The sequence below is a fragment of the Saccostrea cucullata genome, unplaced genomic scaffold, assembly GCF_032062105.1.
Source record: "Saccostrea cucullata isolate Sc308-1 unplaced genomic scaffold, CSIRO_AGI_Scuc_v1 ctg2287, whole genome shotgun sequence".
NCBI lineage: Eukaryota > Metazoa > Mollusca > Bivalvia > Ostreida > Ostreidae > Saccostrea > Saccostrea cuccullata.
This window is the reverse complement of record NW_026918818.1, coordinates 1-20832: the sequence shown is the minus strand read 5'-3', so window position 1 is coordinate 20832 and position 20832 is coordinate 1. Positions and strand designations below refer to the sequence as shown.

At 33.2% G+C, this 20832-nt stretch overlaps 1 protein-coding gene across 1 annotated transcript in view; it reads left to right on the top strand.

Annotated features, from left to right (window-relative positions):
* The window catches only part of LOC134271742 (multiple epidermal growth factor-like domains protein 10), a gene marked incomplete at its 3' end in the record, with an annotated part of 35864 nt that extends 15057 nt beyond the window's left edge, over positions 1 to 20807 (top strand). Inside the window, exons 3-14 of the mRNA XM_062753960.1 lie at positions 2837 to 3034; positions 3935 to 4072; positions 4473 to 4607; positions 5711 to 5851; positions 6261 to 6401; positions 10176 to 10316; positions 10700 to 10843; positions 11722 to 11822; positions 13316 to 13403; positions 14006 to 14076; positions 20361 to 20489; positions 20656 to 20807. Coding sequence (XP_062609944.1) covers positions 2837 to 3034; positions 3935 to 4072; positions 4473 to 4607; positions 5711 to 5851; positions 6261 to 6401; positions 10176 to 10316; positions 10700 to 10843; positions 11722 to 11822; positions 13316 to 13403; positions 14006 to 14076; positions 20361 to 20489; positions 20656 to 20807 — 1579 coding nt within the window. The remainder of the gene's footprint in view (positions 1 to 2836; positions 3035 to 3934; positions 4073 to 4472; positions 4608 to 5710; positions 5852 to 6260; positions 6402 to 10175; positions 10317 to 10699; positions 10844 to 11721; positions 11823 to 13315; positions 13404 to 14005; positions 14077 to 20360; positions 20490 to 20655) is intronic.
* Between the last annotated feature and the right edge of the window lie 25 nt (positions 20808 to 20832).

The following is a 20832-nucleotide window of genomic DNA, read 5'->3' as shown; positions in this document are numbered from 1 at the left end:
TTGCAGGGAATATGGCACCGAAAGGGAGTTGGGGAGCGTTTGGGGAACATCTGTAACGGTTCCCGTTACAATTAGCACTAGTTATTATTATTATTCCTGGGAAAATTTTGTCCTTGAGTGATCTTGTAAACTACACATCCGACTAAGGTAAAATGTTTTTAGGGTCAGTAGACATGTAATGTAGATTTGCCGAACAAAGGTCATTTTGCGCGCACGTGCTTGCAAGAGCGCGCACGTGCAACACGTGAAATGACCGATTTAATTGATATAGGCGTAACTTTTGTAATTTTTGATGAAATGCTTTGAAACTCATAATGTAAGGATGTATTAGTAATATAGACAAGATGACATGGTCAAAATAGCAAGATCTCACGCGCATGCACGTGCGCTTTGCTCTGATTGGCTGAAACTAAAGTCTCAATATCTTTCTTGTTTTTTGACAAAATCCTTTGAAATTTTGAACATAGCCATGCATTAGGGTATCCTACAACATGATATATAGAAATTATCATGAAAACACGTGCATGCACGTGTGCTGCAATCTGATTGGCTGAAACTTTAAATAGGTAAAACTCCCTCGGTTTTCAACCAAACAGGATGGGATTTGGAACATAGATATATAAAATAGACTTCTACAAGAAGATATGGTCCCCATGCACATGCATACACGTGCGTGTACTTGAGCTGCAATCTGATTGGCTGAAACTTTAAACAGCTATAACTTCCTTGGTTTTCAACCAAACAGGATGGGATTTAGAACATAGATAGATGTAATGGACTACTATAAGAAGGTATGGTCATCATGCACATGCGTACACATGCGTGTAAGTGCGCTGCAATCTGATTGGCTGAAACTTTAAACAGCTATAACTCCCTTGGTTTTCAACCAAACGGGATGGGATTTAGAACATAGATAGATGTAATGGACTTCTACAAGAAGGTATGGTCACCATGCTCATGTATGCACGTGCGTACACGTGAAATGAGCAAAATCAAAAATACACTTGAATGAGCGAATTTTTTTTAATACTTTTGGATTAAATACTTTGATATTTAGTATATTAATATATATATATATTGTGTAGACAAGATGATATGGTCATTAGGTACATGATTCACATGCGCACACATGCAATGCTGAAATTTGAATGAACATGGTACATTTCTGGGTAAACGTTGTTAAAGTCTCAAATGCATAGAGTTTGTGTTATTTAATGAAGCTTACAGGAAATATGGCACCAAAAGGGAGTTGGGGAGCGTTTGGGGAACATCTGTAACGGTCCCCGTTACAATTAGCACTAGTATTTCATTAATTTTGAAAAAGAAGTGACTTCATTCAATCGCTTCACTTTCTAAAACGTGACAAGCTATTGCCAGATAAGTTGATGAAACAAGAATATTCTAGTTAAAAAATTAAAACATTCTGCAAAATCTATGATGGATACAATGATCTTGTCATTAAACACAATCTAACATTAAGTCGCATGTTGCCTGAAATATGTGGAGATGACAAACTATATCAATCTCAAAGGTGCATTTAACATTACAAAAAAGGAGCAGGACACACACGGAACTTTAAAAAATCAGATGTTGGATCAGGTGCCATTGAGGAGTGAGTATTCCCTGCCGGCCGGTCAAACCCAATGTGTGCTCCTTCGTGATCGAGAAATAACGAAAACTGCGTGCATAAAAATTTGTTAGACCATTAATTCTACCGAATCTTAATTTTACGGATTTTTAGTTTGCACGATCATGATAAGTAGCAAACGGCGTATATGATTGTCGACATGTCAACTCTTCCAAGTAACATGATCCCGCTACAGATCTTTTTGGAGGTCTGTGTTTTGCCTGCTCCAAATTTGTTATGTTTTAATGGACTTTTGAGGTTGACACTGTTCGTTGATTTCATGAACAAGCGTTCTTTATCTCTTTTTGTTGTATGTTACTTCAAGTTATCTTACAAAATGATAAATCAATTTAATTAACAAGTCCTATTGTACAAAGAATTGTCCAACAGTATTCCATAATTTAAGAATTGATTATATGGTAATTTTATATCGATCGAGCTTATTGTATTGATGCTTAAAGAAAGAATTATCACTGATTTTAAACAATGCAATGTGTTTATTTTGTCAAGATGATTTTAGACTGAGAGTTCTCTTATCAATATTGTTGTTAACTAAAAAACCATGATTTACATGATTTATTCTTATACATATATATATCCCATGCATACATGGATCTTTATTTCTTAGAAAGCTAAGCATCTCAATCAAAAGTTTGTTTTTATGATAACATTTTGAACTGTAATTTGTATAAATGATTCACTTTCTTTTGAATTGTAAACAGTTTCGTTTTGAATTGAGAAACGACCTAATATTTACGAGGTACAAATAGTATTCAGTTAGTTTTTTTTTTTTTTAAAAATGAACATGATAAATATGCATGTGATAGTAAAACGTACACTGAGTAAAGAAATGACACAAGATCATCACATCTACAAAATGTTCCATACCATATAAACATAAATATAAATTAGTGTTTTAGATACTTTGAAATGGACAGAAATTAGAAGGTATTGAGGACGTAGTTTAAACAAGAATATAATTTTCTTCATAAGTAGAGATTAACAGAAAAAAGCAATTGAATGACAAAATGAAATGATTACAATACGTCTACTACTACTACTACTACTCAAATTTTAAAATACAAATGTTGAAAAACTAGTTGAATTAGAAATATTACTCACGTAAAGCATAATACTTCACTTTCGAAGAGTTTTGGAGCTTATGTTATTTAGTATTCAACCATTAAATCTATATTTTCTCTTTTTTAGATGATATATCAGCATTTAAACCAACAAAACAACAAGGTCTTCAAAGAACGGATTTGGCAGAGAACGCTGTAGACAGATCTTTATCCACATGTTCTTCTACATATTTATCTAATCCAGCATGGTGGTATGTGGATCTCCAGAAAGTCAAAAGTATTTATGACGTACAGATTTACTTCAGGCTTTATAATAAGAGCTATGGTAAGTACACTTTTAAGATTTCTGAAATAAAAATGTCTTTCTATTCTTTCCTTTACATCTCCATTGATCTCTTTAAAAAACAAACTAAAAACAAAACTAACAAACAAAACAAAATAATGAACTAAAATCTTTCTTCGAAGTCGTATTAGCATATGTCACCCATTCTGTTTTGTTATATAAAATACATGGAGATACCCAGCAGTATTCAACTCTGAAGGCCATTATTAAATACAAATTTAAGGCATTTAAATATTTTAAAGTCAAAATTATTAAGTCGAACAACCTTTAATTTTCGCCATTTTTGTATATTTCATACAGTACATAACAATATTTAGTACAGTAAAAGTCGGTTATAAACTCTAATATGAGCTTTTTTATCTAGAACGTAATCCTGTTGGCTGCCGAGCTACAAAATCTTTTATGTCAATCATTCTGACTGCAATGCATTGCATGTATTAAATTCAAACTTCTTCCCCTCATTGTTAAACAGAACAACGACAGAGAGAGCGTATGTATGGATACAAGCTCTATATCTCAAACAGTACAGACTTCAGTCTTTTACACGAGGCTTACTTGTGCTACAGTCATTCAGGATCGGAGTTACCCGATCTTAACGTCACTCATATATGTGTTTCATTCGGTCGGTATGTATTTTTCTATAACGAAAGAGGAGTCCCTGGTGTGACGTATCCAAACGGGGTCAATCAAAAAGAAACATACACACAGCTATGTGAAGTAATTGTACAAGGTAATATTCTTCTTTTTTTTCACGCACTTAAATTCTTATCATTCTATAAGCATCATTTGATTTGTTAAAAATAAAGCCTTTAAAGATGTATACCTTTAAAATCATTTAATTTTCAAAAAAAAATATTTATACATTATCTTATTGTGCTAAAGGTTGTACCAGAGATGATGCTTATGGACAACTCTGTAATGAAACCTGTCCCTCACACTGCCAAGAAAGAAGGTGTTACGTAACTAATGGGACTTGTGTTGGATGCATCGATGGCTGGATCGGGGAAAAATGCCTTGATGGTAAGATTAAGAAAGTCAAATTTTATAGTGATTTTGATTTCTTGTGTTTTAATTTTATCGCAAAATTTCAGACACATATAGATGATATCGAGAACATTCTAGTACTTCAAAATGATTTGCATAAGATGACGGAAATTTTTTAGCCCTCAAAAGTTTTTGGTTGTTATATTGATAGATTGGATAATTACAGTTTAACGCCGAGTCGACAATACTTTAGCCATTTATGGGCGATATTTTGTTCCATAGTGAAAAATACACATTTTTCCTATGAAAAATCTACATGGCTATAATTATACCAGGAGGAATTAATGTACGAAAAATTAACATTTTGTAAAGATGGGGTACAGATTGTACAAGTAAATTTAAACACAAAATAATGTCTTGTGCTTTATATTATAAGCTTGTCCAGCTGGATTTTATGGAGCAGAGTGCAACAGAACATGTTCAGTCAGATGTCAAGAAAAATCTTGTAATCACGTGACTGGTCATTGTTCAGGATGTATTTCAGGATGGATGGGATATGATTGCAATGAAAGTAAGATATAATAGTACTTTAGAATTTGACTAAATATGGGAGGATTGGTAAAGATTTGGGATTGGGTTTTCAAACAAAACCATCAATGTTAACAGAATTATCAAAATTATTGAGCCGTCTCTAGGCACTATAAGAAAGTTTCCTCTCCAAGTGAATAATGCAGGTTAGCTTAAAGTAATATACGCTATAACGTGCGCCATTTTAAAATACGGCTGGAAATTTATATATTTTGTTTACCAATAAAAGTTACGAAAATGCTGTAAATTACACCATTTAAATAAAATTCGTTATAAAGTTATCAAATTAAAATTATTTATTATCCTGCAAGGAGAATAATGTCTATTTTTAAGTAAATCCACCACGTGACGCCGTCGCTACTTTTAGATTGATAAACAAACACGGCGTCAAGAAAACTAGGTAAGCCCTTTGAGATACAACTCACTTTTGACATGGATGGCGTGTTACTATTAATATAACTTATCTTTAAATGTAATCAGTATCAAAAATCTATACTCTGTTATGACGCATATTATCCTTTTATTAATAATCGTTGTCAAAATGCAATGTGCCTCGTTGTCTATAATTTCCCGTGGACATACTGTCTATATTTAGACCTACTGTTTACGCACTTCCTTTATCAATATTCATGAAAAGACTGAATTCTTGATTGCAGATATTGCTTTATTGTTCTGTTATTACAACGAGTTTTATAGTTAAATTTTGTGGAAATATTATTTTTTCATTACACTCTATGTGTTTCAAATCATTTAATCATTTTGTTTCACATACAAATCGGCATCCATACGGCGTATATTACTTTAAAATATGATATATTTGTAAGGAAAGGGTTAGTAAAATGTTATTCATTTTCTTCAATAATCTATTTTGATTTACCCTACCATTATCCTGGAATAAAATGATTGAAGATAATCATTGTCATGAAGTGAAAAAAATATACAGTGTTTTTATTTATTTTTAAAAATTAATATTAATAATTATCGTTTAAAATATTTGAAAGTGAGTTTTAATCTAAAATGTATGGAATACTGTTGGAGTAAATTAGGCGTGCCTGTAACGGAAAATGAGTGAATTTTGTTTTATAGGATGTAGGTATGGGACATACGGAGAAAATTGTAAAAGGAATTGTAGCGGAAACTGTGCAAACCAGGAGGATTGTAACAAAGAGAGCGGAGATTGCAATGCAGGGTGTGTACGGGGTTATAGAGGCTCTAAATGTGAAGAAGGTAATAAGCAAAACTTCATTGTATAATCCGGATAACTGTATTTTTCTTATGTGCTTTGATAAAACAAAGCAAACATACCCAACATAAATTGTTGTCTTAATGATGGTTAGAAAAAAGTATTTCGACAGCAATATATCTTTTTATCATTTCATCTTAACCAAAAAAATTATACAAACTATTATTTTTTTTATAAAAAACCTTGCTTACGAATTGTATTAGTCTATAATTACCTAAAGGAAGCTTCACAAACTTTAAAAAATGGGTTATCTGTATTAAAAATCTTCGTTTAAAGGGTCTTTAAAAGAATATATTTTATATATATGTACAGCAGAAAACTGCTTCATGAATGGTTTCATCATATATAATTTTTGAAATCAATTTTCATTCACTACATGTATTTCTTTTGCAGAATGTGATTTTGGTACTTATGGTGCTAATTGTACAAATCTCTGCAGTGGAAACTGCTTCGAAAATAAAACCTGTAATAAGGTTTATGGAGAATGTATGGATGGATGTAGGGAAGGGTTTAAGGGAACTTTATGTAATGAAAGTAAGTGTCATAAAATTATATTATGTTGTAGTTCTAAATGCTTTGAAATAGCATGCATTGATGCAATCAAATCATGACATAATTGTCTTCCTCATCAATGCATGTTATCTTGTTCAAGGTAGTCAAGAATAGTCAGATAAATTTAGTACATATAGTTTAAATAAAGATAACCCTTGATCTAAAGGATACATTTGTGTAAGATTTAAGAAGACTGATGGTCAACAAATTATTCATCAGATAAAACTTATTTTTTCTTTATATAATATCTTAAGCTGTCAACTATCATTTGGCAAAGAAAAATGCCATACAGTTTAGTTTAATTTGATCATATTTAGCTCACCTGAGCCGAAGGCTCAAGTGAGCTTTTCTGATCACATTTTGTCCGTCGTCCGTCCGTCTACTGTCTGTCCATCTAGCTGTCTGTCTGTCCGTCTGTAAACTTTCACATTTTCGACTTCTTCTCAAGAATCATTGGGCCAATTTTGACCAAACTTGGTACATAGCATCCTCGGATGAAGGGGAATTTAAATTGTTGTAATAAAGGGTCAAGTCCCCTCACAAGGGGAGATGATCAAGAAAAGACAAAAATAGGGTGGGATCATAAAAAAATCTTCTTCTAAATAACCACTGGGCCAGAAAAGCTGAAACTTATGTAGAAGCATTCTGGGGTAGTGTAGATTCTAAATTGTTCAAATTATGACCCCCAAGGGAAGGGCGGAGCCACAATGGGGAATCAAAATTTTACATAGAAATATATAGGAAAAATCTTTGAAAATCTTCTTCTCAAGAACCACTGGGCCAGAAAAGCTGAAACTTATGTGGAAGCATCCTGGGGTAGTGTAAATTCTAAATTGTTCAAATCATGACCTCTGGGGGAATGGCGGGACCACAATGGGGAATCAAAGTTTTACATAGAAATATATAGGAAAAATCTTTGAAAATCTTTTTCTCAAGAACCACTGGGCCGGAAAAGCTGAAACTTATGTGGAAGCATCTTGGGGTAGTGTAGATTCTAAATTGTTCAAATCATGACCCCCGGGGGTAGGGCGGGGCCACAATGGGGAATCAAAGTTTTACATAGAAATATATAGGAAAAATCTTTGAAAATCTTCTTCTCAAGAAAAGCTGAAACTTATGTACACATGGAAGCATCCTGGGGTAGTGTAGATTTCAAAATGTCTTTATTATGATCAGTGGGGTAGGTTGGGGTTGCATTATGTATTAAAAGGGGAAAATCTGGTAAAGAACAGAATGGTCAAAGCTTCTCAGCTGAGCGATGTGGCCCATGGGCCTCTTGTTGCATATTTTTATATGGAACTATAAACTAAGGGAGATCAATATTGTCTAGAAAAGGTCACCATCACCAAGCACTTTTCAAGTTGAAAGATTGATTGATGGAATGTTGCCATAAGTCCCTTCGAGATTTTTTTTACTTAAATAGAGAGGTCACCGTAAATATATGCCGTTGAAGTGCTACAAGTTTAGAACTATACTCAGCACTCAGAGCCATTAAGCATTGCATTAAGGGTTCTCGAACATGAACCGTAATATGGGCCATGGGTTTTTTATTTTTCATACAAAAACTCGTGCAATTCACTTTTAATGCAGTGTGGTTGACAAAGGAATGGTCACTATCTGTGTTTACATCTTAGGTTGAAAAAGAGGTGGCAAACAAAAAAAATTAACCTGGCCTACCGATCGAAGAGACTATCTCCATACTTTTTCATACCATAGGTTACCATTACCGGTCTACTTGGACGAAAGCTGAAAAGTGAAAAAATATGTCTAACCTTTTGGTTTTGATATTCATTCTGATCTTTTATTCTCACATCAAGCTTGTGAACATGGCACATTCGGATCAAACTGTTCTGGGTTATGCAGCTTGCACTGTGTGAACAGTTCTTGTAATCACGTATCTGGATCCTGTGATAATGGTTGCAATCCAGGATGGAGGAATGACAAATGCCATGAAAGTAATTAATTTGATTCATAATATGTTCGATTAAACAAGAGCAGTATATATTCATATGCTATACTAACTGATATTTTGATAATAGTTTTAAGTTAAAAAAGAATAATAACCTATTTATGTTCAGATTAAATTTACTTCTAATTTTTAGGTCACCCGAGTAACTTAGGTAACCTATTGCTATCCGTTTTCGTCCGTCGTCGTGCGTCATGTATTAATATTTGAATGTAATGAGTATTGAGTCCTCCACCAAAATTGTGAAATTCATGGTCCCAGGCTGAGGGTAAGCGGTTCTAGTGCTAAGGTGGGGCTTTATAAGTTATATAGTGAAAATGCATTATTTCTTTGAAAATCTTCTTCTGTGCTCCTGGGCATTAAGTAAACTAACTAAGTAGATAGTTATGATGAGCAAAAGTGCCTCTTCCAGAATTGTGAATTTTATGGCCCCAGGGTCAGGGGTACTGGTGTTAGGTTGGGTCTCTTTTTATTATATAGTGAAAATACATGAACTCTTTGAAAATCTTCTTCTCTGCTTCTGGGTAATAAACAAATTAACTAAGTACATTCATAGTTATGATGTGCAAGAGTGCCTCTTCCAAAACCGTCAATTTATGGCCCCAGCGTCATGGGTTCTGGTATCAGGGCGGGGCTCTATTGATTATATTGTGACAATGCATTTATTCTTTGAAAATCTTCTTCTCTCATTCTGGGTATTACATAAATTAACTGAGTACAAAGTCATGATGAGCAAGAGTGCCTCTTCTAAAATTGTAAATTTTATGGCCCCAGAGTGAAGGGTTCTGGTGTTAGGGCGGGGCTCTATTGATCATATAGTGAAAATGCATTTATTCTTTGAAAATCTTCTGTTTCTGGGAATTAAATAAACTAAGGACATAGTTATGATGAGCAAGAGTGCCTCTTCCAAAAATTGTGAATTTTATGGCCCCAGGATCAAGGGTTCTGGTATTAGGGTGGGGCTCTATTGATTATATAGTGAAAATGCATTAATTCTTTGAAAATCTTTTCCTTTGCTCCTGGGTTTTATGCCAATGATCCAAGTATATATATATATATATATATATATATATATATATATATATATATATATATATATATATATATATATATATATATATATATGATGAAGAATGGTGCATATGTATCCCCCTGGGTCGGGGGATACATATTCTGAAAATAAATAAATGCTTTGAAATCTGCTCATTGGTATTAATCAACCATTTTATAATAAAATTTGCAAAATGTTCAAATATGTGACCCAAGGGTTAGTGGTTCCTTTGGGGTGATGTGCATAACTGGTTATAAAGTGGAGGTGCATTTTCTCTTTGTTACTTTGATCTACCTCTTGGTATTAAAGGTACTTGGACACAGATTTGAAGTCAATATTTTCTCTATAATATTATTACTTATTACTGTTATTACTAAACCCGCCAAAAAATTTGAAATGTTAATATCTTTTTTTATGAAAAAAGATTTTTAATTAATTTTTGTGTGAAATGCTATTACAATGTATGAGTCCTAATATTATAGAGAAAATGATAACTTCAAGTCTGTGTCTAAGTACCTTTAAGTAAATAGAGTAAAATGCTAAGTTTATAATTATAATAAGCAATGGTGCCTCTTTCAAAATTGTGAATTTCATGGCCTCTGGTTTAAAACACGAATCAAATTTAAATGTTTGTATGTTGTTGCCTAATACTCAGGTGAATTATAAGGCCCGTGGGGAGTCGAAGGACAGTGTAGTAATTTGATTGAATATGCTGATCTATTTTTTTAATTGTATGAAGAATGTAGCCATGGAAAGTTTGGTAAAATGTGTAAAGAGGATTGCAGTGGAAATTGTTTAAACAATGAAACTTGTTTTCACACAAACGGTCATTGTTTGATGGGATGTGAGGCGGGATTTCAAGGCAAGAAATGTGACGCACGTAAGTTAACTTTTCATTCGGAACACCAGGCTTATTGTTTCTCATGTTGCAATTTATCAATAAGTAAGCGAAACATTCGCATCATTGCTTCGATGTTTGACACTTATTGATTAGATTTATTTATCTATTGGTATTTTTAGATTGTGAATCGGGATACTTCGGTAAAAATTGTTTGTCGAAGTGTTCTCTAAATTGTCATGATGATTGTGATACTATAAAAGGACAATGCCGATGCAAGAAAGGGTGGACTGATAGAAATTGTTCCCAAAGTATGTTTCACAAATATATTATTTTATGCTTCCCATGCAAAGACCTCTTTGCTTAATTTTTTTTTAAATTCAGTTTTACAAAACATGTACATGTGATTATTATAATATTTATAGTGTGCTCTGGTTCTTATGGTCACAATTGTGAAGAACCGTGCAGTTCACACTGTCTGAAGAACGAGACTTGTGATATTATAAATGGAAGTTGTCCTTATGGCTGTCAAGAGGAATATGAGGGTGATACATGTAAGCAACGAAAAGGTAATTCTACTAATGATTTCATCAATATTTGAGTGATTTATTCGAAGTAGTACTCTACACCCCCTATAATGTTTAAGTTAATTGTATTTACAATATGAAATATAATGCATGCACATTAAGTTTAATTTATTTTGCATACAAACTGTCAGTTCGCAGGTTAGCAGTCAAATATATATAACACCTCCTTGAATATCAATATTACGAATAACATTAAAAGGGCACAATGAGTCAAAATCATGTCTTTCTTTTAAGCTATCTGTAGCATACAGAGAAAGACTTATGAAAATTATGCGTATACGAGCTTAGATATGACACTTAAACTGCAAGAAAAAACTGCACGATATAAGTGCCGGAAAAACAAAGGTTGTAAGTACCGTTTCGTTGTTTTCGTGTTTGTGAAGGTCACGCCATTTTTATTTTTAGCCTTACTTGTAAAAACATTTAACTGGAACATGCAAAGGTAGAAATATATTCTAACAACGTTTTAAAAAATCGTCTCTAAATTTTTGGTCCACTTACATTCATTCCTGGGTATTCGAGACCATGGTAACTATGGAAACTTATTCAACTTTTCTGCGCACGCGTACAGTGGTGTGTAAGAAGTATTGAGCAATATTTTCGGTCTGGGGCATACAAAAACTATTTTTACTTTTATTTTTCTCCTTAAAAATAGAATTTTTAAGTTCTGAAACCTGTAATTTTCTTAAACCTAATACTTTTAGGAATTGAACGAAATTAACAAGGGTCATGCAAAAATTCTACATTTGTCAATTTTCCCCTTTATGCGTCACAATGCCGCTTTAACTAACCTCGGGTAAAATATAAACTAGTATTTTTGACATGTATTTATTTATCTGGTAGATAAAATTATGTTACAGGATCGGCGTTAAAGACATCTGAGACGAATGCAGGAAATGTCACATACGGCGTGGTCAGTGGTGTTGTAGCGGTGGTTGTTATAGTCCTGGTAGTTGTGGTGGTATTCATATGGCAAGGATTCTTTTAATGTATTAGCTAGTTAATAAACGTTGTAATCTTAATTTTGCACATAATCATGTTTCGTTTTCTCCGATAATAATCGTCATTAAATAACATGTTAAAATAGTTTTTTCTTACTATAAAGGAGACGAAAAGCGAGATCCGTAACAAAGAAAAATGACGGAAGTCAACAAAGTTTGGAATTCGTTGTACACAACACTCATGAAGATAAACTAACACATGGTATTTATATTAAGATCTTAATTTTTTTTTTGTTTTAAGTGTAATCAAACAATGCCTTATTTCTAATTGAAAACAAAAATGATACTTAAGATTCAGAAAGAAATACAATTCATACTTTTATGTAATTTATATTATATAAATCATTCGACGTTAAGGAAAGTGAAATTGGGAGCGGAAAGTGCATTTTCTTAATATACAGATTTTTTTATTAGAAGAAGATGAAATACATTCAAACAAAAATGAGATGCCCAAAAGGACTAAACTTATCAAAAAACAAGGGTGTATTCAAATAAAAGATCTATGGACAACAATAAGGAAATTGTCACTTCAGGGAAATGCAGGGTTCACAGAAGAGTATATGGTATGTGGCAACGCACTTTGAAAAAATTACACACTTTAAAAAAAATTTCAAAGTGCGTTAAAATTGGGACAAAATCAACGCACTTTGAAAATTTTTTCAAACTGCGTTAAATTTGGGACCAACTCAACGCACTTTGAAAAGATTTTTCAAAGTTCGTTAAGAGTCTACATCAATATATTTTACCATGGAGACACTTAACGCACTTTGAAAAAAAAATCATATTTTAGTCATGGAAAGATTTTATTTGTTATTTATCTTTCAAAAAACTAAGCCTAACCCTAACCTCAAAAATGAATTGATTTACTCCCGTCGAAAAGAGGAGAAGACGGGTATAAGATCCCTCAGTTCAAATCTTTATCATTCCAATACATAGGTTTCGGTAACAAACGGGGGAGGGGAGCAATAAACCTAAAAAGGGTACGCTGCATTTTCAATGCTTATACGATGTATATATCTTTCCAAAATAAGCGGGGGGCTTAGCCCCCCCCCCCTCCACTCCCCTGGCCCTTCGCCCAGTCTCGATGTCTATGCTATACTCAAATCATTCATATAATTATGTATTTACCTTAATTTTTTTTTCAAAGTGCGTTATCTTGGTCCCAAATTTTAACGCACTTTGAAAAAAAATTTCAAAGTGCGTAGTTTTTCAAAGTGCGTTGTAACAATGGTATTAAGGCTAAAAAAAAGTTTAGTTTTAAATTTATAGTCATGATAACTTAAGCTACACAAAAGATTAAATTAAATCATAAAGATAGTTCATCTAGAATATAAATCAATTTGTTTAATGTTTTCTTTTATTTTTAAATTGCTATTACACATTACGTATTTTATTTTTATCAGGGAATGTATTTAATTACCTTTTACAAATTTGTTTTTTACCTGTTATTTAGGAGATTCCAAAGGGTGAATTACATCCATGTGAAGTTGGTCAAAGAGAAGAAAACAAAGACAAGAACAGATACACGACGACATTTCCCTGTAAGAAATTAGGACCTTATCAATACAAAAAAAAACTAAAATAAAAAAAAATATGTTATTATAATTTTGAAGACGACCTTGTTTACAATTTGTTGGCTATAACATTAAGGCTTTTATCTCTTCCAAAAAAATTATTGAGAAGATTTTTAAAGAGAGAAGTAATACTTTTTGTATTACTGTAAATAACTCTTTATTTGCGAGAACTTTATTTTCGCGTACTTACGCGAGACAGTGTGCTCGCGAAAATTTAATTCTCGCGTATAATAGTTTCCTTAAGATTAAATAGAGCAATAACCACAACTCGTGAAAATTTTGTCTCGCTAATCAAGAGTCAATGACTTTCTCGCCAAAATAAGGTGTTGCGAAAATTTAGTGATTTACAGTATTTGTTCATATGCGAAGTCACATAATCACAAGGTTTTCTTTTTAGATAAAGCAGTTTACAATATTAAAATAGCACACAAAAAAAGAAAAAATTTTACTGTTGAATTTTAATGAAACAATTTTTTTCATGAAAATGAAGGTGAAACTGGAAATCAAAACCAATTCAAAATTAAGAAAGAAATATTGCGTATAACCTATTTATGTCTCATTCATTCTAGACGATCATACTCGTATCATTCTACAAGAATCTAACAAGAACGACGGTTATATCAATGCTAACTACATCAAGGTAAATTAATTACTATATGAACAGACTTTTACTCATGTCAAGTAAAAATAAAGAGGAATTGTTTTTAATTGACCAATTACATGATTTTTTTTTAGTATGGAGAAAAACAATCAAAATGAAATTAATTTGTTAATTCTAACCGAGTTTAAGACAATGGCTTTTTTTCTCGACAGGGCTAAGACTAAAATAGGTGTCGGGTAAATATTTTAAAAGAGAATTTGTGCATGCATAGCCATTTACTCTTTTTCTTTCCTAAGAAATGATATAATATAAATCAAACATGGTAATTTCATACATTATTAATCAAGAAAGGCAATGTTTAAGTACTCTTTCCCTATGATGTGCATGCTTGATACTTATGGTAATTTCATCTTTTCCACCTATTTTTTCACAATTACATGTACCATGATACTAAAAATACATACATTATATTTGCATTAAGGAATGGGACTCATCAGAGTGGAAAAAAATTCCCAAAACATGTATTATAATACCTTAACTGTCCTGAGTCGTTTTTTTAACCAATTCCCAAAAGCGATTTACCTTTAAGATTTTATTATATAAATTCTGTATACATAATTTTCGTAATTTACTTCTTTTACACCTCAGAAAGTTATTTCAAGATTCACTTTTTCAAATAATGTAGACTTCATGAGCATTAATGTAAAATTAATATGTTCAAATATATGTATATATTTTCTTATTTTCTTTTATCTCTGTAGAATTGTTGTACCTTTGGTACTCAAAAAATTGATAATTAATTCCCATTTATTTATAAATAGGACCTTTGTGGAGAAAAGAAATATATTGCTACTCAAGGTAAGATAAATTCTATATACATGCTTTTGAAAATCATTCCTAATAAGTAATACAACGTTATATTCCAAATTTCCCTGTCGTCGACATACATTTCATCATGTTCAACCTCTTCAAATACCTAGTGTAAAAGTTATTGTTCCTTGAACGAAATTGCTGCTTGTTTTATCAGTGTTATATGTCCAAGGGTTTCAGTAACTACCAGTAATTATACCCGCACTTTCTAAAGAAAGTTCGGGTATATTGTTGTTACTCATGTCCGTCCGTCCGTCCGTCCGTCCGTCTGTCACACTTTTCTTCCCTGAACTCCTCCTACATTTTACACAGTAGCTTAATCATCTTTTGGGAGATGGTTGGTGGTGTCATGTAGATGTGCAGTAAAGTTTCGGAATTTTGATTTTGCCCCGGGGGGTCAAATGGGGGTCGAAAAATGATGTTTTTTTGTGCAAAAAGTCCCGTCTTCCCTGAACTCCTTCTACATTTTACTCAGCAGCCTAATCACCTTTTGGGGGATGATTGGTGGTGTCATGTAGATGTGCAGTAAGGTTTCGGAATTTTGATTTTGCCCCAGGGGGTCAAATGGGGGTCGAAAAATGACGTTTTTTTATGCAAAAAGCCCCATCTTCCCTGAACTCCTCTTACATTTTACTCAGTAGCCTAATCATCTTTTGGGGGATGATTGGTGGTGTCATGTAGATGTGCAGTAAGGTTTCGGAATTTTGATTTTGCCCCAGGGGGTCAAATGGGGGTAAAAAAAATGACGTTTTTTATGCAAAACGCCCCGTCTTCCCTGAACTTCTCCTACATTTTGCACAGTAGCCTGATCATCTTTTGGGAGATGGTTGGTGGTGTCAGGTAGATGGGCAGTAAGGTTTTGGAATTTAGATTTTGCCCCAGGGGTCAAATGGGGGTCGAAAAATAACGTTTTTTATGCAAAAAGCCCTGTTTTCCCTGAACTCCTCTTACATTTTACTCAGCAGCCTAATCATCTTTTGGGAGATGGTTGGTTGTGTCATGTAGATGTGCAGTAAGGTTTCGGAATTTTGATTTTGCCCTGGGGGGTCAAATGGGGGTCGAAAAATGATGTTTTTTATGCTAAAAGCCCCGTCTTCTCTGAACTCCTCTTACATTTTACTCAGCAGCCTAATCACCTTTTGGGAGATGGTTGGTGGTGTCATGTAAATGTGCAGTAAGGTTTCTGAATTTTGATTTTGCCCCAGGGGTTTAAATGGGGGTCAAAAAATGACGTTTTTTATGCAAAAAGCCCCGTCTTCCCTGAACTTCTCCTACATTTTACACAGTAGCCTAATCATCTTTTGGGAGATGGTTGGTGGTGTCAGGTAGATGTGCAGTAAGGTTTTGGAATTTAGATTTTGCCGCGGGGGGTCAAATGTGGGTCGAAAAATGACGTTTTTTGTGCAAAAAGCCCTGTCTTCCCTGAAGTCTTCCTTAATGTTCCTCAGAAGCCTAATCATCTTTTAGGAGAGTTAAATATTTTGAAAATTATGTAAAACATCAACGTCAAGGGGTAAAAAAGCATCGCATGCTGGGAAACACCTTGAATTCTTAAGAGTAATTAATGTACATGTCAAATGTGAGAGTCATATCTGATCTCAATCAAAAGTTATAAGCAAATGCAACATTTTTGAAAAGTAGGTTAGGCTTGACCGCTTCAAGGTCAAGGTCACAGAGTAAAAGTCATGATTTATTTGGAAAGGTCTTATCACAGGTAATAATATACATGCATTATGATATGAATGCCCTAACTTTTCTCTTTCAAAATGATGAATTTATAACAATTTAATTTTTTTGCAAGTAGGTCAAACTTCTAGGTCACGTTAAAAAAAAAACCCATGCCATTCTCACAGGTAAATACTAATACATAAGTTTAATATGAATGTCTCTTCTCATTCAGTAGATATGACCGTGATGACCATGCAAGGTTAAATTTATTGAGACAGATGGACAGTCTGACATACAAATGTACATATTTCTATATGAATTGGGTAAAATTGGCCCAGTGGTTCTAGAGAAGTTCAAAATGTAAAAAGTTTTCAGACAAACAGATGGACGATACGTCACGACAGACGTTATATGCTAAGGAAACCAGAAAAGCTCAAATGAGTGTTTTGAAAGGGTTACAATATGGTTGCAGTATTTGAAAAGCTGTTTTTTTCATGCAGAGATATGCATGACCAACATTTTCATGTTTTATATTTTCTCTAGTAATTTGTTTGTTTGTTGTGAATACATCTCTCTTGGGAATTTTTCCCTCATATGGTGACACCACCAAATAATAATGAAGACAAAATGTGTTTGTGAAACACTGATGTCCCTGTATGGAAGCCTATGGCGAAGGTTGAAGTGTTAATATCAGAAGAAAGTCTTGTCACAAGGAAAGCACATGTGAAATAAAGAAATCCCTAGTAATTCCTGTTCAAAAGTTAATTGCCAAGGTTAATTTTTTTTAAGTGGTTCAAACTCTAGGGTCAAGGTCAAACATATTTATACCTGTTGACAGTTCACAATGAATACACATGTTAAGCATTAAAGCCCTAGCACCTACTGATCAAAATTTAGGCCAAGTTTAAAGTTTGGTATTTTTCTTGTAAAAATGTGTATCCTAGGTCAAGCGATCAGAGGTAAAAATTAATGGTACCCAAATAAAAGGTCTTAATTGTCACAAGGAAATAAACCTATAAAATGTGGAAGCCATTTATATAGCCCATCCCAGTTAAAACTTATGGGCAAGGTTATAATTTAGACAGATATAATATAAACACAAGAAACAAAATATGTATAATTAGTCAAATGGAAAAAAAATATACTATTTAATTGGAATCACAAAATAGATTGTTATTTCAGGGACAGGGAGTGGGTAGGGAGATTGGAATCCCCCCATCCCCCCCCCCCTGGAATTTGCTTTGTTATCTAAACAAGACTATATACTGAAGCAAATAAAAACTGACTTTGGACATACTCCCCCTAACTTAGAAAACATTGACCACACTATCATTGTTTTTATTTTGTTTATTTGTTTTCAGTTTTTTTTCTCCTGCTTGTCAGGAAATTCTGGGCTGGAATTTTTTGACTGAGATGTGAACCCCCCTCCCTACTCCTGAAAAAAAATTCTGGATCCGCACCAGTATTGGCAGTAACTGAATGTCACATCGACAACGGGAGATAACTTCACAATATGAAATTCGTCTAGTGTGGCATGCGATGATCTTTGACCCTTTTTGAACTTTAACCTAATCGTTTGGGTTTATTTTACCCCCCACTATACTTAAACTTGTACTTACCAACTACCACAGGTCTCGTCAACTTCATGAAATATAAATCCAATTATAACACAAAATGAATTAATCCAATGCACACCAGACTGCAGCCATGTGCTAATTCCATTTGACACACCTCGGCCGATTCCGTCACCTTATCAGATGAAGTGGGAATCGGCCGAGGTGTGCCAAATGGTGTTTAATCTAAAAATATGATAATGGGTGACGCAACGTGATGTGATGTAGAAATTTACATGTTAACATGTATAGTACAAGAACAAATTTTAAATTAATCCATAAAACGATGTTTTAACAAAACTTTTCCATCTAGCCTATTCCAAAAAGTATGTGCTGTGTGATTGTAGTGTCGAGGGGGGGGGGATTAGTAAATTTAAAAAGGTCCTATTATGAGCAAAACATTTATCAAAATCTGATTTACATCATTAATAGAATTCAAACTGGTATATAATGAATTAAGTATGTAAAATAAATATAAGAAGTTCTGAGTTATAGGTCACAGGGTCCGAGAATTTCATACTCAATTTGATGAATACATGTAAATTATAGAATTATTTTGACTTTTTCCTTGGAAAGCCGCCCAATATGTAGGAGCGTGTATTTAGAGGCAAACACCTTAGTGCGGGTATTACTGTCTCATGACAGCATCTAGTTAAAATTGAAATCGAAACTACATATTTTTACGTTTAAGCTCTTTTCAGTATAATAAACAATTTATTGCATAAATGTGAAGAAACATAAAGATTAATTCAGGCAAGAAAAAGCATATAGCCCTTAAATTGTTTAAAATTTATTTGTGTATTAACAACTCTCGATCTTCCTTTTAAACAGGTCCAAGAAAGAAAACAATTATTGACTTTTGGGAAATGGTATGGCAAGAAGCAGTTACAACGATTGTTTGCTTGACAAACCTTAAAGAGGGGACAAAGGTTTGTAAACAATATGATTGATTAATTTGAATTATGGATTTCAAGATACATTAAAAACTGTTACATAAAAAATAAAGCACCCTTCATGTCCTTAAAAGATAAGGTTACCACTTCGCTCTTCTATATAAAGCATATATACCTTACTCTACAGGTACATCTCTGATAAGATTCTGAGAGATGACCAAACCCTACTTGTGTTTCTCGATTGTACACTTATATAGGATCATAATTACCTGTTTTCTAAATATGTTTTCCATTGAACTATATTCAACTTGAAAATACCAATGTTTACAAAAAAGGTTAAATTATTGATGCGTGAAGGTTTTCAAACTGTTTTAGTTTTGCTTTTTTACCATTATGTTACATGTACATATGTAATTGTCCTGGCACATCAGCCGAAGTGTACAATAACACTGAAATCGTACTTTTATCAAACTTAATTTTGAATTTATATGAGGCAGAATTTATCAAAATGTCTAAACAAAGAATAATTGAAAGACCTGTGTACCTTAAGTCAACATTTATACATATCCACGACATATAATCAATTAGGATTCGTTGTGAGTTTTTGTGTTAGTTTAGCTTTAAATCCTTATATAAACGCGATGCCTTCAACATTTATTTCTCTCACTAATGTAGTGATATACCATTCGACCCTATATGTTTTTCAATTTCAGCTGTAGATATGCAAAAACATGTTCTACATATTGAACAATTTCCAAAACGAGGCAAACTTTTAACAAACAAGTTGATCGAACGAGCTTATCAGCTGTATCTTTTCAGTATTCATTCCGCAAATCATGGTCGATAAAACTTTGCCAGAACACAATTAATCATAAGGTCGGTGCCAACTGAATTTTTATCATACCAATTCTTAAGCTTTTATTTACGCACTGAATTGTCAAAAAAATTCTGTTTAGTAAACCCAATCATGACAAGTATGATATGGTACATGGATGTGACCTGTCAAAAGGATAGCTTATTCTTTCATGGCACCTGATCCGACCTCTAAGGTTGTATATGTTCATGTTTGATCTGGTCCTCATTTGTATTGTTTCAATGGACATTTGACTTTGATTACTGTTCGCTTTCCTCCATATTTGGTTTATAATATTGATCGATTTAGTGTTTTGATTCTCCAGTACAGTTGGGTCTTTCAAGTATATAATTATTTTCAACAACCCTTCTAAATTCCTGATTAATTGCTATTTGTTTATTTATGAATTTTCATTTCTAATAATAGGAAAAATGTAAACAATATTGGCCAAACAACAGTGAGAAAATCCAACATGGACATTTTACCATTCGAAGCAATGAAGAAAAGACCTATGCAAATTATGTGACGAGGAAGTTCCATGTGCAAAATATTGCTGTAAGTCTCCTTACTTAAGTTTCGCTATTTTAGTGTACATATTTTACTTACTAAAACATTAAACGTAAACCGCATGATTACCATAAAAACACTTGACTTAAGGTATAATGAATCTCGAGCTCACCTTTTTTCTGACTTTCATTGCTCTCTTTCTTTCTGGATGCAGGAACACAAAGAACGAGACGTGAGGATGTTTCACTATACCCAGTGGCCAGATCATGGGGTCCCTGAAGCTATAAACCTTGTCATTTTCCATCAGCATTTCTTGAGATCGGTTTCAGGGAATTCTATTCAACCTAAACTTTTAGTACACTGCAGGTTAGAGAAAAATTATTTCACAAAA